The sequence below is a fragment of the Mirounga angustirostris genome, unplaced genomic scaffold (genome assembly GCF_029215605.1).
Source record: "Mirounga angustirostris isolate CCGP_5_RB_7025 unplaced genomic scaffold, mMirAng1.0.hap1 SCAF_15, whole genome shotgun sequence".
Taxonomy (NCBI): domain Eukaryota; kingdom Metazoa; phylum Chordata; class Mammalia; order Carnivora; family Phocidae; genus Mirounga; species Mirounga angustirostris.
In genome coordinates this window covers 62,831,720-62,859,212 of record NW_026991723.1, presented here as the reverse complement: position 1 = coordinate 62,859,212, position 27,493 = coordinate 62,831,720, and the positions used below count along the sequence as shown (strand labels likewise).

At 46.6% G+C, this 27,493-nt stretch overlaps 1 protein-coding gene and 1 long non-coding RNA gene across 5 annotated transcripts in view; one reads left to right on the top strand and one right to left on the bottom strand.

Moving 5' to 3' along the window:
- NR4A3 (nuclear receptor subfamily 4 group A member 3) overlaps window positions 1–21,915 on the bottom strand; it is a 36,562-nt gene extending 14,647 nt beyond the window's left edge. Inside the window, exons 1-6 of one of the 3 annotated variants that reach the window (XM_064580125.1) lie at window positions 21,392–21,910; window positions 17,974–18,150; window positions 16,905–16,976; window positions 14,667–15,631; window positions 10,358–10,487; window positions 9,721–9,893 (exon numbers count right to left, since the gene is read on the bottom strand). In XM_064580125.1, the coding sequence (XP_064436195.1) occupies window positions 9,721–9,893; window positions 10,358–10,487; window positions 14,667–15,629 (1,266 nt within the window). In that variant the 5' untranslated portion in view covers window positions 15,630–15,631; window positions 16,905–16,976; window positions 17,974–18,150; window positions 21,392–21,910. Of the gene's footprint in view, window positions 1–8,024; window positions 8,518–9,720; window positions 9,894–10,357; window positions 10,488–14,666; window positions 15,632–16,904; window positions 16,977–17,973; window positions 18,151–21,391 lie in introns of those variants that run through there. The other 2 variants (XM_064580126.1, XM_054509324.2) reach the window with 2 other exon arrangements.
- A 1,897-nt stretch (window positions 21,916–23,812) lies between these two features.
- LOC135362668 (uncharacterized) overlaps window positions 23,813–27,493 on the top strand; it is a 46,625-nt gene continuing 42,944 nt past the window's right edge. For both annotated transcript variants that reach the window (XR_010407609.1, XR_010407608.1), the window contains exon 1: window positions 23,813–23,986. This is a non-coding gene — a long non-coding RNA (uncharacterized LOC135362668). The remainder of the gene's footprint in view (window positions 23,987–27,493) is intronic.

Here is a 27,493-nt window from a genome sequence, read left to right as displayed (position 1 = left end):
CAATCCTGATGCAAGACTGAAATCAAGTTTAAAAAAAACACCGTGTCTAGCTCATCCGCACAGAGATTCGAGTTTAACTGGTCTGGTGTGGGGGACTGGTCTTCAGGAATTTCAAAGGCTCCCCAGGGGATTCCAAAGAGCAGCCATTGTTGAGAAGAACCATTAGCCCAGAGGTTTGTGTCCAAGTAGGCCTCCAGGGTCTACTGATTCCACCAAAGCACAGCTGTCTCTAAGATGCTAATTCGTCCCCAGATGCTAAGTGTAGTCCCCAGACCAGCAGCACCTGGGAATGTGCCGGAAATGAACAACTTGGGCCCCGCCCCAGACCTACGGAAGCAGAAACTCTGAGGGTAGGAGAGACTGTTTTATGGAGATCTCCAGCTGATTCTCATGCACACTGGAGTCTGGGAACCACAGAATTAACCAATAGGAGAAGAGAATGATTTTTGCTTGCTGCGGGTGGATTTCTGTGAGGTAAAACAAACCAGGCCGGGGAGGGGGGCGGTGTCTCCTTAGCAGGGCCCAGGCAGCCATGGGCCATCAGACTCAGGACTTGTGGCAACTTAAATTCATGAAAATTAAATAAAATATAAAGCCCATTTTCTCAGCCATCCTGGCCGTATTTCAAGTGCTCCAAAGCCATGTGCGGTGTAGAACATTTCCATCACTGCAGAAGACTCTACTGGATGGCGCTGATCTAAAGGATCCCAGAAGAAAGATACAAGTAGGAATATAGTCCTTGTCCAGCTTTTGGATGTTCTGGTAGAGTCAGGGTTTTGCTTGAGTCACTGGAGGAAAAAGTCTTTCCTGCTTTTGGCAGGAAGATTGATATAGCAAGACAATAATCAAGGGACAACCAACAATACAGAGACTTAAGAGATCTGCAGAAATACGCATGTACGTATGTGCCCTAACGCAGCCTTGGGTGCGTTTGTGCCTTTCTCTCAGTTCCTCCTGGGGTATGGATTTTAATCTGTATTTTACAGATGAGAAAAATGAGGCTCAGGGGGACTCAGGGAGGCTAAGACTTTCCCAAGGCACACAGCCAACAGTGGTCCAGCCAGGACTTAAACATGGCCCTGTGACTTCCACTCCTACACTTCCTGGCTGTTAATATGTCTGATGCTCCTAGCTGGTAGCCTGTGGCATAGTTTTAAAAAGCATCTTGCTTTGCTCTAATTGGAGGTCTCCGTGTGTGTGTTTGGTCCCATGTTTTGTCAGCAGCCCAGTGACTGGCATATAATTGACCCCCAGTAAGTTGTTGAATATCGTGCAGTGAAAGAATAGGCAGGGGGGTGCCTAGGTTTGTCACAATGCCCTAACCTGGCTGGCGGAGGAACAGCCAGCAAGCACCAGGTGCTGACTGAGGAACTACTTAGATAGGAGGAAATGAGGCACTTGTCTTAACTGGGTCTCTTTTTTTTCCCTTTGTGCTCTCCCAAGAGACATCATGAAATAACAAAAGACACCATCAGACAAGGGGCCCAGCTGCTTTAATCCTAGGTTTGTCCAGACCCCTATTTTGTGAAAGAATGTAGCTCTGCCTGTAGATACCTGGGATAAATTATTTCGCTTTTCTAAGCCTTGGTTTTCTCCTCTGTAAAATGGGGATAATACCCTCCCCAAGATTCTGTTGGAAGGATTATACGTGATGATATACTTGAAGGGCCCGACATAAGGAAGATATCTAACAAATTACGACAGCGATGATACTGATAACGATTATGATCCTTGGAACTAACACTGGCCCTCCACTTCCATATTTATAAAATGGGGAAAGGGGCTGAACCTGAAGGTTTCTAATTCTCAGCCCTGACTTTCTAGGATCCTATAACATCAGGTCCAGTTCAGAGTCCTGGCTCCTCTTTCTCAATAATCCCACCCAGGCCTTGGATTCTATGAAGCCCTGGATGTTTCTGTGCTGTGATCGGACTCCTTGGGAGCAAAGTCCGGGAGAAGGAAGCAGTCCTCCTTCCCACAGATAGTCAAGGATGGCGGCATGATCCTGATGTCACGACACATCCCCCTACCTCCTTTTAGCACATACACTACTAACTGGAAGAGAGTGGAAAAAGAGATTTTATTTAACTGTTTTTTTTTTTTTCCCCCCACTTTCTCTTCTTCTATGAATCTAATTCCATATACTCTCCAAGGACAGGAGGAAAATGAGAGCAGAACCCCCTTTAGAAAGCCGGCAGCACTACATGTGAAACTCCCGAGTGGTATCTGGAGTAGAGAAAAGAAGGTTGGACCAGGCAGCAGGTCATGGGGTCCTGCTCCAGGCTCCGGCATTGACTTGCTGTGCAGCCCTAGCCAAGTTACTTAACTTATCTGGAGAAGGAAATGACCAGGCTATCTGATTTTTAAGATCCCTCCTGGCTCTTTGCATTCAGCTATCTTTCTGTTACTGATTTCTAGTTTAGTTGCATTGTGGTTTGATGGCAGACATTATCTGTTTCCTCTTCTTTTAATTTTGTTAAGGTGTGTTTTATGGCCCAGACTATCAACTATCCTGGCAAATGTTCCATATGATGGCTCTTGCATTCGATGATTCTAAATGTTGCTAATCATACCAGGTATGATGTTACTGCCTAGAATTTGACACTGATTCAGCATTATTTTGTCTTAAAATAGTGTGTTAAATGGAGAGAAAAAGACCAAAGGTTGTAAACTTTTCCCTGGGAATGGGACCTAATAGCCCATTCCTGCATTGACTTCCCTGAAACCATGGCTCACAACTCAATAATCTCTCTGCTTTCAATATCTGCTCAGAATCCTCCAGAGTGCTTAGCTTCCACCCAGCATCCTCTGCAGGCCTCCGTCCCTGCTGGGCTCACATTTCATGCATCCTGCACACAGGGAGATGTAGACCCTGCCTACCCTGCATGTGCCGTTGTCTCTGATGGAGTCCAGCAAGGAGAAAAGCCAGCGGGCCTGGCATGCCAGACTCCAGCCAGACCCTCTGGGCTTCACCTGCAGTGATTCTGGTCCACGTTCCAGAATTCTGGGGCCAAACGGGATTCAGCCTCAATTCAGGTGACCAGTGGGTCAGCACCCAATGGTAGGGGAAAAGACCAACCAAATATCCCCTCTACTGAACATGATTTAAAGAAACAGAACAAAACATTTTGGATCCTTTCTCACCTGGCCTAGCAGTTTTTATCAAATCTCACCAAGGAATACTGGATCTGGGGTTAGAAGAATCAGATCCCCATTCTCTGCTTCTGGGCTCCCCTATATCACTCTGCCTCTGGGCTATGCAGGTTTGGGGTTCACCAGAGAAAATATGGAAATATTCATTTATCAATCATTCCCATCGAATTTAGGCCAAATAGAGAAAGACTTTAAAAAATGAATCTTTTTTACTGTTTAGGCTTTTTATTCCAGCCTATGTGAATTATCCATCCATCCAAAATATGGCTTTACCTCTAGTCAAAGGCACAGTATTACATTTACTACCATTTAGAAGAGGCTACAGGTAATGTCCGATGGAAGTTTCTCTGAATAACCTAGAATGAGAATCTAGAGCTGAAAATATCAACAGAAGTTACTTAAACGAGTCTCCATTTTGCATATAGCAACACTATGGCCGTGCAGGTCGACTTCATCAACAACCCTAAAGGGCCTAAAATAAGTTGTTCGAATGGGAATTAAGTGAGACCCTCCGTGAATGCCAGCCCTGGGACATTCGCAGTGTGATGTTTTCAGAGCAGAATGGAATCTGGTATTTCCTCTATCTCATTGCCAGTCCAGGCTGAATATGTAAAATGTCCTAAGAAACTTTTATCTCCCCTCAGAATGTTACTTTTCCCTGGGTCTTTCTATTTCTTTATACATTTTAGATGTGATCATTATATGAGCCAGACTATGTAGATATATTCCTAGGTTTTTACACTTTAAAAAGTGACACTTAAAAAAAAAAAAAGGCAACAAATATGTTCTCCCCCTCCCCCCCAGCCATTTTTCTTTTCTAACCACCTCCCCTGCTAAAAAACAAAACAAACAAACAAAACAACCGACTTCTCCTCCCGCTAATGACGTCACAACAGTTATACCTTTGCTCACTTTCTCTCTCCTTCATGCCCTGTCCACTGCACGCAGGAGGGCAGCGTCCACTGTGTCCACTCTTTAACAGCGTGGCCACTGCTATGGAACACTGCCTGACACCCAGTAGCCATTCGATAAGTATTTGTTAAACGACTTGGTTACTTTCTGAAAATTTATATGTCTATCCTCATTCCTTCTCAGTCCCAAGAAAAATCTGGGAAACCGGAGATTTGAGGTAAAATTGGATTGTTTTTATTAAACTGTATTGGTGGTTTTCAAACCTTAGTACGGCAACAAGTCACCCAAGGCACTTGTTAAAATGCAGATTCCTGTCTGCCTCCTCCCCCCCTCCCAGTTCTGATTCAGTAGGTCTGGGTGTGGCCCAGGACTCTGAATTTTTAAGCAAACACCCTGGGTCTTCCTGGGCACCACACCACCCACAGTGGAATTATAGCAGGGGTAATGGGCAGAGGGACAGAGAATGACAGGGCTGGGAGAGATCATGCAAGTGCATTTAGTCCAATCTCCTCACCATTCAGACAAGGGAGCTGAGGCCCGCTGTGCACAGGAGCTGGCCTGAAATCATCTAGTGCATTGTGGCAATTTGAGAGGGTCTTCTGAGTAGCTTCATGCATCCATTCTCTTTGCAGAGTCTTTATACTATTTACTTTGTAGTCTAACATGTGTTCGCCACCTTGTTTCTCAGGCTATCTTGTTAACATATTTAAATGACATTTGCTGGTGCCTGGTTTTATCCAAGCAGCATCTCTTCTATTTGGACTCTGCTACTACCCTAAGTGACACCAATTACCAAGAAGCATCCCAGTTTCCTGAAAAAATACTTGAAATGACCACCTAATGAGGACGTTAAGTATATTTTCTCATTAGTAATTATGTAGGCTCTGAAGCCAGGCCCGGTATCTATATATACTTGTATTGCTAAATTAAAAGCAACTGTGGGGCAGAGAATAGCTACATTTCGAGGAGCAACAAATCAAACGTGACATGTTTTGACTGCACTGATATACAATGATCTGAGCTCACTTTTGAAGGAGAGAAGTTTGGCCCAAGGAGAAGTGAAGGTCCCAGAGCCAGGAACACTTCCCAGAGTGAGGAGCCTCTCTTTCTGGCCTCCAACACATGCATGCATTCATTCCCTCTGTGACTTGGAACGCAACTCCTCCACCTCGCTTTCCCACAAACGAGGAAAACCACTCACTCACGACCTTAGAGGCACACATGCCGGACCACGGTTAGAACGTACCTATCTGGCAAACATTGTCTCATTTCTCGATTTGCCCGATTCATGGGGAAAACTGGCATCGTCAACAAATTGTCTTGGTCAAATCAACTGTCTGACTCAAACCCTACAGGGCAAATTCTTATTTAAAATGTAATAAATTATGGACACACACTAGAATGTTCACATTTGCTACCACTGAAGAGTGGGATTAGTCAGGAATAAAGGAAGAGGAGACTTTCATTTTTCACTTTGTCTTCTTCTAAATGGTTTGCCTTTTAAAAAAACCAGTGGGTATATATTACTATTATTATAATTTTAAAAACCTAATAAAGCTTCTATTAAAAAAAAAAACAGGGGCACCTGGGTGGCTCAGTTGGTTAAGCGACTGCCTTCGGCTCAGGTCATGATCCTGGAGTCCCGGGATCGAGTCCCGCATCGGGCTCCCTGCTCGGCGGGGAGTCTGCTTCTCCCTCTGACTCTCCTCCCTCTCATGCTCTCTGTCTCTCATTCTCTCTCTCTCAAATAAATAAATAAAATCTTTAAAAAAAAAAAAAAACAACTAGTAGATTTGCGTTACAGAGACGTGGCAGTATGGTGAAATAGGAACTCAATACCTTGAGTGATGAGATTCAGATCTAGCACTAACTCTGCCCCTGACCTTAGGCAAGACCCTTAAGCCCTGGAAGCCTCTGTTTACTCCTCTGAAAATATGGCGGTTGGATTAGATGATCTCAAAGTCACCTCCCGTTCTATGCGAATGTATAGAAGGAGAAGGGATTATGAAAACTGAGTTTCAATGAATGACCTTTCTAAATAAATGATGGAAACCATAACTTATAGCACATAAAGCTGTGGCTTAAATGAAATTATGTAAGAACATATGTGATGGTGCCTAGCTCAAAGTAGGCACTCAATAAATTCATTTTGCTTCATTCATTTTATGGTAATGTTTTTAAGAGAACAAAGCAAGTTCAATCTTGTTAAATAACTAGTTACTTAACATATTCACATACACACACACATACACATATATATCTAAAGTCATATAAATAGAAGATTACTTGCATTTAGGAATAATGAGGTAAACCTCAGAATCGTAAAATCTTAAGAGTTGGAGGGAATTCAATATTCAAAATAACTTCTCTGCTTGTGAGAAATCCTGTTATGTGTTCTCCTTAGTTATTTCGTGTGTTGATGAACTCATGCTTCCACAGCAGCTCTTGCAGCTAAGAGAGCTCATCCTTATCTTCAGAATGAGCTGGAAGGGGCCCCCCTTCTTCTTCCTCTAGATCTGCCCTTGGGAGCAACAGTCCTCTTTCCACAGGGTAAAAAAGTAACCTAATCCTGCCAAACCTTCCCTCTTCCTGTCTAGATATTTTCATTTCCTCCAATCATCCCTTACAAATTTCCAGAAATGGTGTGTCTCCACATCCCTCTTAAACTCCACTTTGGGAATGGACTTAACCCTTGGAGTGTGGTCTCATAGGACAGAGCCTGTGGGACCACCCCCACTTGGTTCCGGTTCTATATTTCTATTACTGCAACCTAAGGTAATTCAGCATCCCTTCCTTCCACCACACATATTTTGTTGGTTCATACTGAGAGTGTATGGAATGAAGTCCCAAGATCTTCTTAATGTGAACTACTGATGGGCCAAGGCTCTCCCATGTTTTGAAATTCTAAATGCTGAGCTTCACATTTATTTTTGTTAACTTTCTTCGTGATGGCTTCAGCCCATCCTGTTCCAACCTGTCGAAATCACTCTGAATGTTGATACTGACATCCATCATATTAGCGATCCCTCCCAGATTTCTGTCATCTGCAAATGTGATCAGCATGCCTTCTATGCCTTCATCCAAGTTTTTGATGAAAACTCACTGTATTTTTAAAAAGTCTTTTAATTTAATTGATTTTGGTCCAAGTTTTGATAATTTTGTAAAGCTATCTAAAAGCAGGAGAATCCAAGTTATGAGGTTCAACCTGATTCCAAAACAATGCAATTAAAATAAACATGCTTTACAAAATTGAGCAAGGCCCCCAAAGGTAGTATCAATGTGACCCAGACTCTGGCATGGTCAGCCTGCTATTTTGGACAAAGCTAACAATTAAATTGGATAAATGTTTGTTGATGAAGATGATGACTCTAGTCTAATACATTGAATAGTGCAGAGTCAAGCAAACACACTGGATTGATTTTTCAGTGTGGAGACAGTTCCCAGCTGGGACAATTCAAAGTGCTGGGGAGGGTTTGCCACTGAATGACTAATTAGGCCACGTAGACCAATAATTGGATAATTTGGGGCCAAATAATCACTCTGGGGGCCTCAGTTCTATGGACTGACCATCAGTAGCGATTTCCAATGCCCTGGAACAACGTCAGACTGTTCTACAGGCTTGGCGTACGCAGTGTGGTGCAGCTTCATTAATTCAGACAAATTGCATAAGGGGAGGCCCAAAGTTGCTTCAGGGAGGAGACGTCGTTATTTCTAGCACCCACTCTCATTGAAACCAGAGACACTGTGAAGCATGGTATTGAGGAACACAGACTTTGGGGTCCAACACACTTGGCTTCTAATTCTCTCTCTGATAAATATCAGCTAGGTGACTTTGGGCATGTCACTCCTTTAACCTTTCCCAGGTTTCATTTCCTCATCTGTGAAATGGATGATAACACTCAACCTTAATGGTATGGCTACATGGACCGTGACATGTGTAGCTTTCATACATTCAACAAACAGTAAAGTAAGAAAGGTCGGTCAGGGAGATACATGCACAGGGCACTGTGCTAAAGCTTTGACAAATATCATCTTATTGACTCTTCTTCACAAACCACCCCAGGAAGTAGATATTATTGTTTTTACTCCATAACACAGATGAAGAAACTGAGGCATTCCAAGGTTTAATCGGTTGCTCAAGGTCACCCATCTACTACATGACGGTGTTGGGATTTTCATCTAGGCCTGCATGGTTCCACAGCCTAAGCCCTTAACCCCTGCATTATTCTGTTAGACTATTATTTGAGACTTGACTTTAGTTAAGAGATGCTACTTGTAATCAGAATAAGAGTCCTCAACCTTTGGTGCTAAGGGTCTACCATGCTTCTCATTCGAAGTCTGGTGATTAGGTGCGGAGAGGAAGCTTCACAGCCTATAATGAGAGTGAGGATGAGGGAAGAAGGATCACAGCGGGTATACAAATCACCGCTTCATTTCCGTCAACATTGCAACCTAGAAGGAAGGCACATAGCAGACTCACACACACACACTCTTGGCCAACTCCTCCATCAGAAGTCTGAAATACTGATTAGACCTGGGGAGGGCAATCTGGTAGTAGCTGCCAAGCCAGATCCACCAACTGAAGATCCCAGGACGGGCCTTTCTCTCTCATCTGTGTGCAAACTGTGTTTCTAAGTTTTCTTGTATTAGAGAGGGGGTAGCTATCCTCACAGTTCACGGTTGTTTAGATGGTGAAATGAGACAACAGACTGCAATGTATAGCATGCAGAAATAACTCAATAATTGTGGTCTTTTTCCTTTCTTTCCCTCTCTGGTGAGACCCCTTCCTAGAAGTTTGCTTTTCTAAGTCTTTTTCAAAACTGCCCTCCAGTAATATTTATACATTTGCTCCGAAAAACCCTTCTCATGGTTCTCCTCCGTGTTATCCAGATTTCTGGGAAATTTCAGAGTTCAAACTGATGATATTTTACCACATCTCTTAAGAGATACAAATATTGATATGCTTTGGTTGACTTAAGTAACAATACTGGTACTCATTTATGGTTTTCAAAACCATCACTCCTGTGTGGCTGATGTTCCAAACATCCCTCTGGGGTTAAATATTATAATCATCTCCACAGTAGGGATGAGAAAGCCAAGAGTGGGAGCCAGGTGACACTGGCAGGAAGTAGCAGAAGCAGCGTTCCATCCGGGTCCCCCTGACACCTCCCAATGTCAAGACCAGAGCTCACTCCTCTCCATCAGTGGTCTCATCCCTCTGAATAAGCAGCAGGTCAATCAGTGCCAATGCAATTGGGTAAACTGCTGAAGGATGACTTGAGGCTCACCCAGATGGTTTGATCACAATATTAAAAAAGCACTAGTCACTTCCTTTAAACCACAAAAGAAATCTACACATTGTAATTCACCTGTGCAGATTCTCATTGGCACAATTACCAGGAATCCTGCAACAATGGTATGACAGGTGCAGCACTGTCAGGGTCATTTGTTAAGGCATTTAGAGATCCAATAAGGCAAAAATGATTTGGTGCAATGGATGCACCAGAATTGCTAGATGAAGTGAGAAATATAGGAAAGGTATGAAAACTGTTTAGTCCAGTGCCAGGCGCAAAGTCATTCAATCAACTCATGTTACTAGTATCATGAACAGAGACCTGATCATTCATTCGAAAAGTAGGACATCATAAAACTTACTCTGGAGTAATCGAGATCTCTGGGTGTTGAGTCTGTTAAAGCTCGGACAAGGGCATTCATCATACAGATCGGAGGAGAAGGTGGGGAGGGCTGAGAAGGTTCCTGCTGTAATGGGCTCTTTGGTTTGGAAGGCAGCCGACCTCTCCTCCCTTTCAGACTATCTGTACGGACAACTGATGCCAAGAGAAAGAAAGAAAAAATGTCTTCAAAGATATCCATGAAGAGCCATAAATCACAAAAAGGAATCAAAACACATTACAGTTGAGCAATCATTAACAAGACCAACCATTTCAAAGTGGCAATACGTTCGGAATTATATCCACATAATGATTTAATGAGAGTTGAAACAAGCAGCACAAAAGTCACCCATACTTACATCTGGTAATGAATTAGCCCTAAAAGTCTCCTTCTTAAATAGAACAGAGATGTATGTACACAAGCTCTCTATTGATTTTGAGAAATTAGAATTAAGTAGTCCTCAGCTATTTTTAAATGGTAATACATACCATAAAAGTAAAATGTTGGAAAGAAAGGGAAACTAGGAAAATTCATCCTCCCAACATCAATATTAACATTTTTTTCAGTGATATCTGAGAATATGTATAAGCAAGCTGAATAAAAAGCATTGTACCCATACCTTCTTTAACCATGCCAACACTGAGACACTTCTGAAATCGACAGTATTGACATCGGTTTCGACGTCTCTTGTCTACAGGGCAGTTTTTATTTGCCAGGCAAACATATTTTGCATTTTTCTGAACCGTTCTCTGAGAAAACACAATACAGAGATAGTCAACGAATAGTTTCTGGAAAGAGGCAGGACCTGACAAGATGTATTTTAATTACAATGTGAAAAGCGACAGTGCAATTCGTATAATTAGATAAATTTAATTTCCTAACACGCTAGCCTGCAGGAAAAACAATTTTATTAGTGTTAGCTGCTGACAAGGAAAATCATCTCGGATTGTTCTGAAGCAAGTCTCAGGAGACACCCAAGTCTGAATGATAAAATCATATCTGAAATTACCAGGTCAACATATCATACCTTGGAGGATTAGATTATCTCCACTTCTAATATCCCTTTGGGAACAATTTTCTACTTGTTCCACTCCCCTGATTATTGCTGACCTTATTAAAATAGAATCAAAATTATCTGGGATGTACTTTGTGGGCTATCACTATTGTAAGTCAAATATCACAGTAACTGGCTTTGTTCCCCAATAGAAATGAAATCATAAAAAGCAAAATCAGGACTTGACTAGTTAAGACATATAGAAAATGTTTTTATGCAACAAAAATCACTGTCACTTGATCTGCCTATCTCACTTATTTTATCTTCGAGATATTAAGATAATATGTATTAAAAGAACATTCTCTTAAGAGGCTATGTATGGTAAACTGGTTATTTCTGATTTTTGAAAGCAAAATCTTAAAATTGGTTACTAAAAACCATTATCACATCTGAAAAAAACAAACAAAAAGAGTAAAAAAAAAAGAAGGAAATGTGAGAACCATAAATTTTCAATAAAAATTCCTATTAATAGGTTATTTCATAAATGACTATTGACATAGACATCAAAATAGCCATATTGTAAACAACACATCATAAACCTTGGACTTGGATATAAAATGATGTTTTATTCTTCAGAATCACATATAATTTTAAAATAACACATGGAGAAATAATGAAGCATATTTTATGCTCCAGATTTTAAAAAATGATTGATTTTTAAAAAAAAATTTTTAAAAACATTTGTGCAAGTGGATGTGTATTTACCACTTAAGGTGAAATTATTCAGAAATTACCTGAATCTAAACAACTCCAAATAGAGCAGACAGTTGGAATTTATTTGGTAAGCCTGGGCTGCATGAAAGGAAGAAAGAAAGAAAGAAAAGAAAGAAAGGAAAGAAAGAAAGAAAAGAAAGAAAGAAAGAAAGAAAGAAAGAAAGAAAGAAAGAAAGAAAAAGAAAGAGAAAGAAAGAAAGAAAGGAAAGAAAGAAAGAAACAAAGAGAAAGAAAGAAAGAAAGGAAAGAAAGAAAGGAAAGAAAGAAAGAAAGAAAGAGAAAGAAAGAAAGAGAGAAAGAAAGAAAGAAAGAAAGAAAGAAAGAAAGAAAGAAAGAAAGAAAGAAAGAAATCCAGATAATTTGGGATTGGTGATCTATTTTGGGTCCAAAATTCTAGATTTACTTTTAATCTTTTCCTTTTAGCAATTCTCAACCCCCATGTATTAGTTTTCATCGTATCACCTTTTAATTTCATTTTAGGGAATGGTTTCTAAACTGCCTCTGTGACTTTAAAAATCTACCAAAGCCAGATCCATTTAGTTTAAAATGCAAAATTCCAAAACACAAACATATCTCTGAGTTTCCTGCATTTAAATTCTCAACAGTCTGTAAGGGTAGGAAACTTATGTTTCCTGAATGAAGATCTCTTTCATTGGACATGCAGTAATTTCTAAAACTCTGTTTCTTGCCATCATCCTCAAGGCTATATGCCAGTTTGAGTGCTGGTGGCATTTTGCTTCAGGTATACATCTTCCCAATAACCCGAAACCTTCCTCACATTTGTGTGTGCCTGCACAGTTTAAGGACAGGGAGAGATCGTTATGGTTCAATCACTGAATTCCCATCATTAACTGCACCTCATGTCACATTTTTAAAGAATTCAATTTAATGGTAGAAAGCCACTGGGTAAAACCTGCTCCTGTTCCTTTAATTAACAGATCTGTGGGGTGGTTCTCCCCCATCCTACCCCCACCCTTTCAAGTATAGATTTGTTTTCAAGGCATTGCTGCAGAGAAGGGACGCTGTTGGGGAACAATTAATTGACATTTCTAGACTAGGAATGTATTACCACTCCTGTATTTTGGTTAACTCTCAATTATTCGGAGGTGATTATATTTGTGGGTTAATTGTACTTCTCTTAATTGTTTTTCTTTCTTTTATGCTTTTTGGCTGCCTGTTTCATTGCCCTTCAGCATTTCCACTGAAATACTGTGAAAATGAAATCTGCTACAGGAATGTGGTTAACTTGGAAAGAACCCTGGTAAAGCTTGAGCAGTTCAGACAGAAAAAAAAATGGCTAAGCTGAGGGTTCTACATTTAAAACATCATACTTCTGCATACTTCCTAAATGGCACTGACATATTGCGAAGTCTTTCCACAAGCATTTTCTCATTTATCTGCAGAATTTAATTAATCGCATGATGCCTAACCCCAGATCAAAAATAACTGTTGCTTGTTGGTAGGTATACCAAACCACACACATGTGCATTTTAATAAATACTTTGTAGTTTTCATTTAATAATGAACTACTGTTTTATGGCCCTTTAAAGATTATAAACTGTGTTCATAACTGCTTTACCTAATTTAATACTCATAGCCCTTCTCTGAATTTTATTCACCTGATTGGAAAACGGAAGCCTAGAAAGACATACCACGTTCAACGTCACGGATTGGTAGGTGACAGATCAAGGACTCCTATTTGAGTGTTCTGACTCTAATTTTAGCACACTCCCAGATATATCCTATTGGCCTCCCAAATACCAGTTACCCAATCAGCATCAAGCTTCCTGTTTCCCTCCACCCTGCGCAGCACTGGAGTCTAGGGAGTGGTTTTTGTGGGAGAACATTTGTGGGTTTGCAGATGCCTGACATAATGGCCAAGGGAGTGGGGAGGGTGGCACAGAATTAAGTGTCTGAAGACGTCTGGGAGTCAAAAGCAAAAGTAGAGCGGCAAGAGAACAAGGCCTCTTCCCCCTCTAACAGTAGAAAGAGCACTGACCTCAAGCGTTGAAAGAAACCAGCTGGACCTGCCAAACATGCCACTAAATCACCCTTTATAGAATGCACCAGGCTTCTCATTATAGGCTTCAGCTTACTCAGGGGTCAGACATGGAGGGAGGCTGAAGACCCTCCCACGGTAAAATTCTCCTTTGGGTCTATGAGATAACCAACAGTGTCCACATCTGGCACTGTGGGTAGCACAGGGATGCAGTGGACTGGTGAGACCCCAGCTTCCCTCTTCTACGGAGGGAGCTGCCCCAACCTGCAGCCAGCCAGTTGCTCCTATCTATTCTGCCGTTGTAGATCTGCGAAGAGGGTGTATACTTTGGGAACAAGCAAATGTGAGTTGGCATCCTGCCTCCTTCTCACTGAGTGTGTGTCTTGGGGTAACTTGAATAACCTCTCTGAGCCTCCACTTCCTCATCTGAGAAGCAAGGATAACTAATACCTACTTTCAAGATACTCTTAATAAAAATAGCTAGTGGGGGCGCCTGGGTGGCTCAGTTGGTTAAGCAACTGCCTTCGGCTCAGGTCATGATCCTGGAGTCCCGGGATCGAGTCCCACATCGGGCTCCCTGCTCAGCAGGGAGTCTGCTTCTCCCCCTGACCCTCCCCACTCTCATGCTCTCTCTATCTCATTCTCTCTCTCAAATAAATAAATAAAATCTTTAAAAAAAAAAAAGCTAGTGGGTGGTCCGAATTCAATCTCGCCTCTGTCTGATTCTAGAGTCCCAGCTCTTATATGAGGATTAAATGAGATACAAATGTCCAGCGCCTGGCACACAGACCCCATCCCCTCAGATACCCTGCATGGACAGAGGAGGACTACAATGAGGCTTTTGCATTTTTTTTTAAGGCCAGGGATCCTTTTGAGAATCTGCTGCAGGCTCTCTCCAGAAAAATGCTCATAAGGTAAAGCCAAGTCAGGAGGTTCACAGCCCCCTGGAGTCCAGCCAGGTGGGCCTCCGGTAATGGACCTCAAGTTAAAGACCCCCGAAGAGAGTGGGTGTGAAGGTGCTAGGAAGGGCTACAGGAACGCACAGGATAACAATGCCACTCCTCGAAGGGGAAGAAGGACCCTCTTGGACGCTCACTTGAGCGGGTGGCAGAGGAGGCTGGCTGCAGAGGGGAGGGGCGCCAGGAGGAGGCGTGCGCTCACCTTGAAGAAGCCCTTGCAGCCCTCGCAGGTGCGCACCCCGTAGTGCTGGCAGGCGGCGTTGTCCCCACACACGGCGCACGTGCCCTCGCCCGACGACGAGCTCCTGTTGGGCGGCGACGGCAGGCTGGGGCTCTCGCCCAGCAGGCTGGACGCGGTGGGGGAGGCCGTGAGGCCGAGCGGCGGGAAGGCCAGCGCGGCCGCCCTCTTGGCCAGCGGCAGCCCGTACGGGTGGCCCTCGAGCGCGGCGGCCTGGCTGCTGGCGGCGGCGGCGGCGGCGGCTCCCAGCGGCAGGCTGAGCGCGGCGGCGGCCGTCGGGTCGTAGCCCAGGTGGTGGCCGCCCGCCGGGCTGGGCGCGGGCGGGTGCGGCGGCGAGGGCTTGAAGTGGAAGAGCGGGAAGCGCGCGGCCACGGTGGGAACGGCCTTCATCGGCGGGTCGAGCAGCGGGCCGGGAGCGATGCAACCCTGCGCCGAGGGCAGCGCGTCGTCCCACAGCGCCCCCGCCTGCGGGGGGAAGCCCGGCGTGGTGGGTGTGGATGGCGGGGACTGCTTGAAGTACATGGAGGTGCTGGGCAGCACCTCGTCCTCCGGGCCGGACGGGGGCGGAATGGACGGCTGCTGCGGCTGCGGCTGCTGCTGGTGGTGGTGATGGTGGTGATGGTGGTGATGGTGGTAGTCGTGCGCGCGGCCCTCCTCCATCTTGATCAAGGGCCGCGGCCCGGACGGCTGCATTTGGTACAGGCAGGAGGGCTTGAGTTCGTAGTTGCTCGAGTAGCCTTCCATGAAGGTACTGAAGCTGGGCAGGGACGTGGTGGCGGTGGCCGTGATCTCAGTGCTGCCAAGGTCCATGGTCAGCTTGGCGTAGTCGGGGTTCATAATCTCCGTGGTGTATTCCGAGCCGTAGGTCTGCACTGCATAACTGGAACCTGGAGGTGAAGGGCTATATTGGGCTTGCACGCAGGGCATATCTGCAGGACAGGGAAGAGGGTCCGTCAGAAGCAGGTCAGCACTCTCTCCTAGCTGACAGGTAGCACTGGATTCACTGCTCTCTAATCTGGGAAATGGGAGAGGAAGGGCCATCCCTCTCTCCTCTGGTAGCACAGATTTAAAGCTTCATGCTTTACTTTCTTCCCCGGGGAAGAAAGCAGAATCCCTGACAGACTGTCAAAGGGGCCATAGAATGCAAAAACCAGGCCTCCTGGGGCCCTCTGCCCACCTTCCTTCTCCTGTCCTTGTTCTCCACCAGATCTGGGAAATTTGATTCCTTCTTTCAATAAGCCCAGTGATGTTTTGACAAAGTGGTTTTTGAGCCCTATAAACTAATTGGGGATGGTCTCAGCCACAAGTTGGGAGGACAAAAAGAAAGCCAGTGAATGCTCTGTTGGTTTATTTTTGGGGAAAGAGGCCACTAGTCCCCAAAGTCACACGCATTGATTTAGAAATCTACGAGTTAGTTAACAAAAAAATAAGGTGTCCTACGTGGGACTTACTGGCCAAGGGAGACCGACATTCTAACATTTTATGAGTGCCAACTGAGCCTACCTACACACGTTGCAGTGGCTTTCTCCCACCCCCTCCCCATTTCTCCACACAGCTCACAGCCTACACAAACTGGACCCTGTTGATGACTTCAGCCAGCTAGGTGGAGAGGTGGGAACATAGGCCCAGGAAATGGACTCGGGGGAGTTTGTGCCATCTGCAAAGAGAAAGATCAGCAGCTGCAACAAAACACCCACCAAACGTGCTCTCTGCCACGTACAGTATATATATATATATTTCCCCCCAATTCTGACTAATAAAATACATCAGTGGCTGTTTTAAGACAACAGTTTACAGCTACTGTATTAGGTGAGTTAGCCTATAAATTTTCTTATGACAGAAGAATTAGTACCTCTGCAAAAGAAAGCAGTTTCTTAGTAGGTTCAGTTTCTCTTCCAGTTGACTATGTGAACTCCCAAAGGGACTAGTATCCCGGATGCTTATTATTGTTCAGAGAGGTTGAGAAGGATGAGAAGGCCTTGAGAATTATTGGATCTAGTGGCTGATTTTTTTTTTTTTATCCAATTATTTCCTTTCTGTATGGCTAACTAGAAATGATAAAATGGGCAGTTTCTGGTGGTTGGTTTTTCTGAACCAGAGGAAAAGCAGATGCTTCACCTCTGTTTGGAGTCTATGGTATAGAAGTTGTGACTAATAAAAAAAAGTGAGTACTTCACATTTCCTTTGACATCTTTCTCTTACCCACATTTCCAAATCTGATTGAGTCATGCGTGTATGGGATGAAATCTTGACTTGAAAAAGGGTGATGAGGGCCTGTTGGAAGAAGCAGTGATAAGGAGAGGCCAGTTCAAGCCTTCATTTTCCAAGAAGGGCCTTAAAAACACTCACTAGTTTGAAGTTCAAGGATTACTTATCCTGCTGTCTTGTTGTTGGGGTGAAATGAAAGGCTAATGATTTAAAAGAAAGAACACTGCCCGATGTTCCATCTATTCTCCTTCCTTCAGCACTTCTACGATTTCTCCATTAGTCTTCTGTCATCTTTCCTTGGCAATCCCCATGCATTGCTCTTCTTTGTGTCTTTCTGAGGTTTCCAGCTAGAATAGGAGTTTGCTTGGAACTAAGTTCTATTTATCTGCATATATAGATTACACAGTCCAGGCACCTGGTATCTCTTGGTGATTACACAGTCCAGGCACCTGGTATCTCTTGGTGATTACACAGTCCAGGCACCTGGTATCTCTTGGTGATTACACAGTCCATTTGTTCTCTTTAACAAATGCATAAAGAGGTGTCACAAGCCAAACCTGCAATCCTTTCTTTTGCCCAATTCGAATTTACTCCTTGGTTTTCAGCTCAAATGCTTTTCCTCTTTTCCTCTATCTGCGCTTTAATAATCCCAACCTCTGCATCAAATGATTTGGGTTTTATATACAAACATAAATGCTCTGTATTGCTCAAAGCGAGCCCATAACTTTTACATGCATAAACTGGATATAAAAGGAGAGCAAAAATGGAGACATTAAAATGTATAAAAAGATTCCAGTCTTTTGGTGTATGACATTTTTCTTAGGAAAAATATTTTTGAGAAATGCAACGCTTAATTTAATCTGGCTGCTCCACTAGGTAGCAACAAGGTGTGGTATCCAGAGGAGCTTCGTGCAAGGAAGCCACCTGTGCTGTGAAATGCGTGGCCAGCAGTCACTGTCCTGGCCCTGGGCAAGTTGAACAGCCTGCCTTCTGGGTGTGTGGCTCCCCCACCCCCACCTCTCCCAACTTGGGAGGGATAGGGGGGTCATGCCTTCAGACCTACCTGGAGGATATCTTGCGCGCTGAATGGTGGGGCTGTGGATCTCTCCAGCGGAGGCTGAGAGGGTAGGAGGCGGGGACGTCCGGCGAGGCGAAGCGGTGGCAGTGCTGCTGCCTGGCTCCGCTGAGGGTCCAGGCTCAGGGCCGGGGCTTGCCGGACTGCGCTCTTCCGCAGTACGCTCTGCAGGCACCGGGAGAGAGGAGAGAGCTCAAAGTGAGACCAGGCTGGTCGTCGTGGCCTGAGCTGGGCGTATTGGGAGAGGGTGGTTTGGTAGGGGGTCACTATGCATGCTACGTTAATTACAAAGAATTGTAAGGGCAAGGAAGCAGTTCTTAAGGTGAACGGAGTCCCTGGGCAAGAAGCGTCACACCGCCTTGGGGGGGAACCACAGAAAGGTCGTTAGGCACCCATTGCGCTCACCGCCGTTTTGTGGCACCCAAACACCTAGGCTAAAAATACGTGCATTCTGACATCGCCCAGAAACTGATCTCTCTAGTCCCCACAATTGGTTCTGAGCTCACCAAGTCAGGAAAGCCAAAGAAAGAGCACCTGAGGAAGAGTTTCGACGAATTCGAGAAGTCAGTGAGTGTGCACGAGCGTAAAATAGCCGTTTTCCAACTCCATTGCCCCCCCTCCCCCATACAGAATTTACACGTTGCATAGGAAATGCACAAGGTCCGGAACGAATGCGTGAATGCCCCGAGGAATTAAGAAAGTCTGCGCTTTTCATTCTAAATGCTAATGGAGCTTCGCTTCTATTAGCCGCGAGTTTTGGGGGCCAGGGGTCAAGCAAACAAAAGGGCACAGTGGAAATAGGCCCGCGCTGGAAACAAGGGGACAAGGCAGTTGGAGTTCCAGGCTGGTGGGGTGGGCGGAGGGAGGCCCCCTGCACCCAGCAGGAGGTATCCCTGAGGGTGGGCGACTTCGAGGCTCGGGGCCATCCGGCGGCCCCGAAGGGGCACATTCCGGAGGGCGCCGAGCGCGGCTCCGGGGCGAGCGTCTCTGCGCACAGCCTCAGCGAAACTTTGTAGCTGGAAGCGCAGCTCCGCGGGCCTTGGGGGAAAGGATCCACTGCCCCAAACTCTGGCCTACAGCGCCCCCTTTGTCTGGACCCATTCATATCTCGAGGGTTGGGAACGTGAAACCGAAAAAAAAAAACAAAACAAAACCCAAAACACAACCCCAAAAAACCCTCGGGGGTGCGCGGGCCGAGAGGGGCGTGTAAGTTTCGTCCCCCGCCGCCCCTGAGCCAGCGGCTTGCCTGAAGGAAGACAGGGGGGTATCAGAACCCCAGGTCCGGGAGGCCCTCGAAAGCCAGGAAACGGGGGATTCCCTTGCCACCCCCAGCCCCAGACCTGCCCCACCGATCGTACGGAAATCTTGCGCTCGCTCTAGCGCAAGCACGGGCGGATCTTCCCACGGCTGTAGCACGAGCTTTCCGTCCGCCCAGAATTTTCAGTACGGGTCTCCAGCAACCTCCCACCACCTCCTGCAGTAGGTGCCCTCATTCCTGCCCTCCCCTGGGTCCTTTCGAGCGTAGTCTTTCTCCGAGGATCGGCCTCTGACTCCGCTGGGCGAGGGTTGCGTCTCCTCAAGGAAAGGGCTCCCCTCGAGCGCCGCGCGTTCGCGGGGAAGAGCCACACCACGTTTCCTGCAGCCAAGCCAAGAGCCCCACGCCCACCCCCACCCCCCGCCCACTCCCATGGCCGGTTACCTAGGCAAAGCCTCCGCGCCTGGAAACACGTTCCGCCGCTCCGGCTCGCGGCCGCCGGGGCCGGGAGCACTGAGCCTCGGGTTGTAAATTAGGTAGAAATAACTACCTCTGTCAAAGCTCCTTTCTTTCTCGTGGGCAGACGAAAGGAACACCCCCATGTTCCCCTCCCCGTGGTGAAGTGTGTGGAGGAAACCGTGAGACGCACCATTGTGACCGGGGCTCCTCCGCGGAGTTTCCAACCCTGGGGAGCGGGGGCGGAGGTTGGGCGGGGGCAGTAGGAGTGGAAGAGAGACCGACAGAAAGGGAAAGACAGATTCTCAGAAAGACCGAGGGAGAGGAGACAAACCGCGGGGGAGAATTTCTGCGAGCGCGCGGTCGCAGGGAAGGGAGTGGGTGGGTGCGGGGCGGGAGGGAGCCGGTGTGGAGGTGGCTTGGCCTGAGGAGTCTTTGGTATTCACATTAGGAGCACCTTATACAGGTAAGATAACTCGGATGAACTCTAACTTCATTCATTGTGTCCAGTAGCCGCGTTGGGCAGCTTTTTCTTTCCTCAACTCAGTTCTGTAAAATATTTCTCCGTCGTGGGAATAGAAGACTCAGGACGGATTTGCCATTAACCTCCCTCCTGGCACCCTAAGGCTCTGGGATAACAGCCCGACATTTCTGATTACCAAACTCCTTGCAGCTCTTCCCTCTGAAGAATCCGGAGGCATAAATAAAAGGCAATCTCCAGGAACGTTCTTTAGAATTAAGGGACAAATGCTTTCTCTCTTAGTACTGACCCAAGGTTCCAACGGGTTCGAGAGGTGCCTTTGGTAGTCAATCTCCGCAGGCTGCGCTCTCATAACCGCTCTCCCCTCACCACTGAGAACTTTCATTTATTTCCATTAAGAGTAAAACACTCAGAGCAACTTCTCCAAAAGCGCGAGTTCCGTCAGTTAAGAGTAAAACATTCCCACACCAAGCCAAGGCCCGAAGGAAAGGAACACCATCCCCACGCGTGTCCGGGCTCGGGGGTCGGCAATTACACCCGATTACCTCTGAAGGGAAAAGTGTACACGGGCAAGTAGGCTACGCCAGGCAGACGTGCCTAGTGGAGCCCCAGGCTCGTTTCAATACAATAAGCCACATTCCTACAATTACACCCTCTTTCCAGAGATCGTCGGAGAGACTTTGCAAACTCCAACCACTGCTGCCCATGCCCCTTCCCTCCCAAGCTTCCTCCGAGTCAAGCAGCTGGAAGTCACCATTAGGTATATTAACTTGGACCCACCGGAGCCCCTATTTTCAATCCTAGTTAAAAGGCAGGAAAATTACTGCCGTTCATCACCGGAGCTGCAACTCCCTGCCGCTGCTGCCGCCGCCGCCGCCGAGAGCATCATTACCATGACAACTAGAGCCGAAATACCCTGAATTACATCGCTGGAGCTGCTACTGAACAAATCCCGGTCCTCCTCTTTGTTAGAGGCTTTTCGCCTCTTCGGGTGGGGGGAGGAATCCCACGAGCTCCAGAGATCCCCGCGGGCCCGCTACAGGGGAAAAGTTTCAGATCAGAACCCACCGGGCCGCTCGGCGAGCAAAGCCAGAGCGAGGAGGCGAGGGGGAAAAAAACCCCACACTCAAAGTTGTCAATTTCAGGAGCGACGCTTCCCAGCGCGCCAACTTTTTAGCAAGTCCCCCAATTAACTGGGCGAATCTCATACGTACTTGAGTGCTGTGGCGGTTCCGTCTTTAGAGCGAGTTTCTAGAGAGCTGCCCCGAAATCGGTACTGGGGGAGAGTCACAGCTGCTGTCCCGGAAGGGCTGCCGTGTACAAGCCCAGCGGCTCCCAGAGGTGGCGAGCGTCTGGCAGGGGATGCTGCGATCCCGACTCATGGGAGAGTGCCGGCGAGGGGTTCCGCAGGCGTCCTGGCTCCGGCCGCGACCAGGGGGGAGGATGCCGCCGCAGTTCCCACCTCCAAGGCCACCGCCGGCGCTGTCAGCGTTGCAAAGTGAGTCCGGGAGGGGCGTCCGGCTGCCGCGCGGCTCTGCACCGGCGAGGGCGCAGGGCGAGAGGGGTGTGAGCGCGCGGGAGAGAGTGGAGTGTGTGTGCGGAGCTTGTGTGCGCGCGTGTCTGTGTGTGCGAGTGAGGGAGCGGGTGTGAGCTTGTCTGTGTGTGGGGAGCGGAGGAGGAGCAGGAGCTGGAGGGGTGGGGGGCGGGAGGCAGGAGACTCCGCTCTCCCGGCAGCGCGTTCGCTCGCTCTCTCGGCACGTCATTTATGCCACAGGAGCCCTAGCGGCCTCTCCATAGAGTGCCTGGAATGCGAGACGTCAATGTGACGCCATGGGACGCTACGTCACCCTCCTCCTCCCTCCCCTGGCCTAGCCGGTTCCGCGTGTGCGAGGGAGGGTGTGTGTGTGTGTGTGTGCATGTGCGCGCGCGCGCGTTCCCCGACCATTCTCAGGGCTGCACAATGGAAACTGCGCGGCGCGGCCAGCCCTGGCAGGGGGGCCTTTTGAACCCGCGCCGCCAACCCCTTTGCAGCGGCGCAGCTCGCCAGGGCGCGAGTCGGCTAGAGGGTGCAACGGCCCGCCGGCGGGTCAGGCGGGACCGCCCAGCTGTCAGGCTCGGGTGGAGCAGAGTTGGAGGAGTGCGGCTGGCGCGACTCCGAGGCTGCCCCGAGGCATGGAGCCAGGGAGAGGGGGTAAGGGAGAGGACAGCTCTTCCGAAAGGGAAGGCTCCGCCAGCCAGCTTCTCCGAGTGACCTGGCAGCGTGTGCAGGAGTCAGGCACCCGCCCGAAGACTCCCTGAGGTGCAGCTGCGCTTTCCTCAAGCAACAGTTCCAAAGCTGTTTAAGCCTCGCTGGCCCTCAGCGTCTAGGCTAATCCATCTCCTCCTCGCATCATTTGCTGAGTGCGTGTTTCGCACTGGGATGCAGATGGCTCCAGGAAGATAAGGTCTTATTTCATTATACTAAGGTGTGGATATCCTAACTGGACCCACTCTAACCCAACTGAGTGCACATCCATCATCCACGTGCACGCTGCAGCAGAAACTACTTAATGTGTGTAAAACAAACACACACGTGTTGAACAGCTGAGCGGGTCTGACTGTTGCAAATCATTCCCCCTTCCCCCCCCCCGCAGAAATGGAAATCTCAGCTCGCACTTTCGCTTTTTGATGGTTGCCCCCCCCATCTGCCAAATTAAATATTTCGAAATCAATCAACAGGATTTATTAGTCCCTCGCCATGGGATTTGCTCTGGTCTTCTGGGACACATTTGTCATGAAATGGTGTGCTGAAAGCCTTGGCGACTGTGTGAGGGAGAGCAGTTTCTTCCTGGAAATGATGAATTTAAGTGTGAATTTCTTGCTGCAAACAAAAACAAAAATTTATCAAAGTTAAACTCTCCTAGTTCCAAAGTGCAGCTGAGTGAAAGCAACCTCTTTGAGACAGGAATTTTTGAGAAGAAAATATTTGAGTGCAACCACGCAGACAGGCATGGTCTCCATGTAGTCCGCTTGAATCAGATGTGACATTCTATTTCTCTGACATGTCCCAATGTTTGCGTGTGTGTGTGTGTGTGTGGCGCAGTGGGGGGAGGATCCCATTGTCGACAGCACACAGTTCAGAATCGAAGGATCGAGTTAGCACCAGAAACTTGAAAACAATATTATATATACGACAGGTATATTTCTTCGATTCCACTTCCACTCAGACAGGGTGGTGTGGAGAAGACCACGGGAGGATGCTCCGAAAGTTGACCCCGCAGAGGGAACGGAGCCTCTGCACTGCTGCGGGTTCCAATCCAGTCTCGGAAGGAAGGAGGGCGCTGCTCCATTGTATCCATTCAAAGACTGGGGGGTGGGGGGAGCAGGACCTGGAGCCGCGCGGCGCTGACGCACAGGAGGCGCGTGATTGACGCAGGCAATGTTACTAAATTCGGCGGTTGGCCGGGCCCCGCCGCCGGCGCGCGCCGCAGATAACGGAGTAGGTTCCCCTCGGTCACCCCCGCCCCTTCTCCATTCAGTGCTGCGCGGGGCGGGGCGGGGCGGGGCGGGGCGGGGCGGAGCGCGCGGGGCGGGGCGGGGCGCTGGGGGCGGGGCGGAGTGCGCGCGGCCGCGTCGGGATCCGGCCGAACCAAATATAGTCGAGCCTGGATATTTTTAGCCGGGCCTCGGGTGCGAGCCCGCCGCGTGAGGGGGCACCCTGACCCCGCCAGGAGTGCGGAGGGGGCGGGGGCGGAGTCGCCATCTTGGACCCGGCTCGACCCCGTCTAGTGACCGGCGGCGCTGGGCCAGGCTCTGCGCAGGGGGTCGGGGTGAGTGGGTGTGAGCCTTGGGAGAGAGGGGGTGCGGGCCGTGACGGGAGAAGAGGGCGAGGCGCGGGCGAGGGAGCGGGGCGCGGCCTGCGGGGCGTGCGTGTGTCGGACGGCGAAAGCCGTCTGCCAACTTGCTGGGCAGTTCTGCCACCCGGCGGCCCGGCCAGCCCCGAGTCGCGTGGGGGCGGAGCCGCCCGCGGCCACCACTTCCTGAGAGCCGGGGATACCCCTCCCGGACGTCACGGAGGAGCCGAGGCGGCGGTGGCGGCCCGGGGCTCATCCTGCACTTGCATCACGGGTGCAGCAGCAGCTGCTCTGCTCCTTTGTGGCTTTTTCCCCTGTTGAGTAACTGCTTTGTTAACTGAAAATACCATGACGGGCCAGTGTGATCACCAGCTCAAGACCTCAAAGAAAGTGAAGCTGTCAGGCAAGAAGAGGGAGACTCCCCTACCCGGCTGCGATGGTATCTGGTGGGTGGGTGTGTAGAGAAGCACTTGACAGTTTCCACGTATTACTTCTTGCCTAATTCTTCACCCCCAAGAAGGTTTAAAAATACTTTTATTTCCATGCTGTAAAAATTTCATGTGTTCTGCACCCCACCCATTCCCTCTTCAATTTGAAATCTCACGCAGAACTGGAATCATTGTAAAGCAGGAACCCTAAAATTAGGTACAGTTTTTAGGATACAGGACAACTTTTAATGAATTTATTGAATAAACTCCATTTTCTAAATGTTAATATAAAAGGTCCTTGCCCACTCAACGTAGTTGTAAAGCTACTAAGTTTGTTCATATGAATTGGGCTCCTCCAGTGACAATTTTAAACCTGTATGCTTGTTTACCTTAAAAAAAAAAAAAATCCATCCCTGGCCAAATATCTCCAGGTAAAAGCATTTCTTTCTTTGAGTGGATGTGTCTTTCTAGACGTCTGTATTGGTTGATTCTGTGCTTTCCCCCCACCCCTTGCCTCGTTTACATCCTTTCCTTCCTGAATATCAGTCACCAATCTTTGTTCCTTGACTGCTGTTGGGCTGAGGGCTGTTGTCTGATTGCGCTGAGCCAATCAGCTGGCTTAGTGCTCCTCTGGGTAGGAAGCTGGACTGATTGTTACAGAGGTTCCAGTAGTCACTGATAAGTGGCAACATTTTTGCACTCAAATGGAAAGTCATGGAAGCAGAGACAAGGCTCTCTTGCAATCTGGGACCCCATCCTCTCCTTAATCCTAGGTCCCTAAACCTATGCAATTCCTCAAAATGAATCATTCTCTTTTCTTTTTCAAATTACTCTCTATTGTTCTATACCTTTTATTTACTAGAAATCACACATAATAGTCTGTAAGGTGTATGTAATATGACTTTCAGTAATCTAAATTACCTTTTTGATGACTATTTTGGATTAAATGAAACTTAATACTTTATAATGAATGTTCTTCTTTTGGGAAATCAAATAGAATAAGACTACCTTAATCTGTGAAATGTTGAAAACTTACCTGGTTTGGTCCTTTTTCTAGAAGAGGGACATTCACGTGTGGCCTAGTTTACACACACAAAGCAAAGAAAGCAGTTAGTTTCTGTTTTCATGATACTTGTGGCAGCCAATCTGTTAAAAACTCTCGATGAAGTAATTATTATAAATTCACTGGATCATAAATAATCTTTCATTTTGTTTCAGTTTCGTAGGTGTAGTCTGCAAGAAAAGTGCTCTTTCTCTTGGAAAATAAAATATGAAATTTGGGGGGAAATTTATTGTGTGTGATACAAAACAATTGCTTTAACAAAGCGTGATTTTAAAAATTGCTTTAAATGCTCTTCTGATTAAGCAATGACATATAATGTTGATTTTGCTAATACACAAACAATGAGGATGAGTCTTATTAATGCGAAGATTGGGTAAAGAAAGGTGAAATAAAAATCCAAGCCAAAAGTTGTTACCTAAGGTGAAAATAGGAAGGGAAATGAAAGAATTGTGTGATTGCAAGTCTCTAGAATCACTGTAGAAGTTCTGTGTTACATATGCATATATATGTGCATATATAAAAAATATAGAAAATATAAATATATAAAATTTGGTAACTGCAGCTGACGTTGACTTACAAACTGATGTGTTCTGGGCTCAGGAACATGGAACTACTGTAGTAATTTTCTGTCTGATTTGCCTGCATACCATGTCTTCCATATCAATTCTGTTGTTGCTCAGAAGTCTTCAGCAGCTGGATATTGTCTTCAAAGTAAAACCCAAAAGTCTCCACATCCTGGCTTCTTTATTTCCACAGAATTTCCCCATTCTAGTCCAACTGTTATCTTTACTGTTCTTCAAACATCTTTTCACCCTCCCACATTTGTTCATAGTTTTCCTTTGTATGACATTCCCTTCTTCTCCTTCTCTGCTTATTGAAATCTTATCTTTCCTGTAAAACTAGCTCAAGAAACGAACTTGGATTATGCTTTAGTCTTTTATAGAGTTCTTATTTTACTGCTTTCTTTTTCTGCTTTTGTGTCCATAGTTTATTCCCCTGTCAAAGTATAAGCTTCAGAAACATGCTTCACATATCTTTGAAATTTCGGTGGCACCTAAGTTTAACATGGATAGTAAATATCCATAAAATATTTCCCCCTTCTAAATTTGAATATAAATAGAGAGCAGCCATAATATAAGTAACAAATTATATGGATTAGGAGATTCTTGGCATGAATGGATGTAAATGAGATCATATGTCAGTTGTTTTCTTTAACTTCAACTTTTGACTCTCCTGATTGAAGATACCTTGTCAAGGTACCTGCCACAAGCCCAGACGGTTGCATGGTGATACAAGGAAATCGCAGTTTGGCTTGTACCTCTGCGTGGGAAGATTTGCTATGATTTTTTTTTCCTGACTGACTTTGGTTTGATTCTTATTCTACCCTCTTCTCCTTCTATCTGCACTTTCTCTTACGCTGCTTTTTCTCAGTGATGAACTGGATGCTGTAGGCTAGGAAATGTAATGTCATTCTTCTTTTTTTTTTTTTTTTTAAGATTTTATTTATTTATTTGACAGAGAGAGACACAGTGAGAGAGGGAACACAAGCAGGGGGAGTGGGAGAGGGAGAAGCAGGCTTCCCGCCGAGCAGGGAGCCTGACACGGGGCTCGATTCTAGGACCCTGGGATCATGACCTGAACCAAAGGCAGATGCTTAATGACTGAGCCACCCAGGCGCCCTGTCATTCTTCTTTTGGAAAAATTTCTTAAGGTTTAGAAAACTGAGAACTCTAACATCTGTGTATAATGAATTAAATATAAAAATTTCTTAATTTCCTACCTTTTCCAAAATATATTTAACTAGATTTGTATGGCACTATATATATGCCGAAGTAAATTAGGCAAGGAGATTTTGGAATTACATTTGTTGGAAATTTTAGAGAGAGGCCCACGTGACTTAGAATATTAAAATTTACTTTAAAAGGAAGAAGCAATATAATAGATCAGGGAAGACTTTCTGTGTTATGGAAGATTTTAGAAAGAGTATAAACT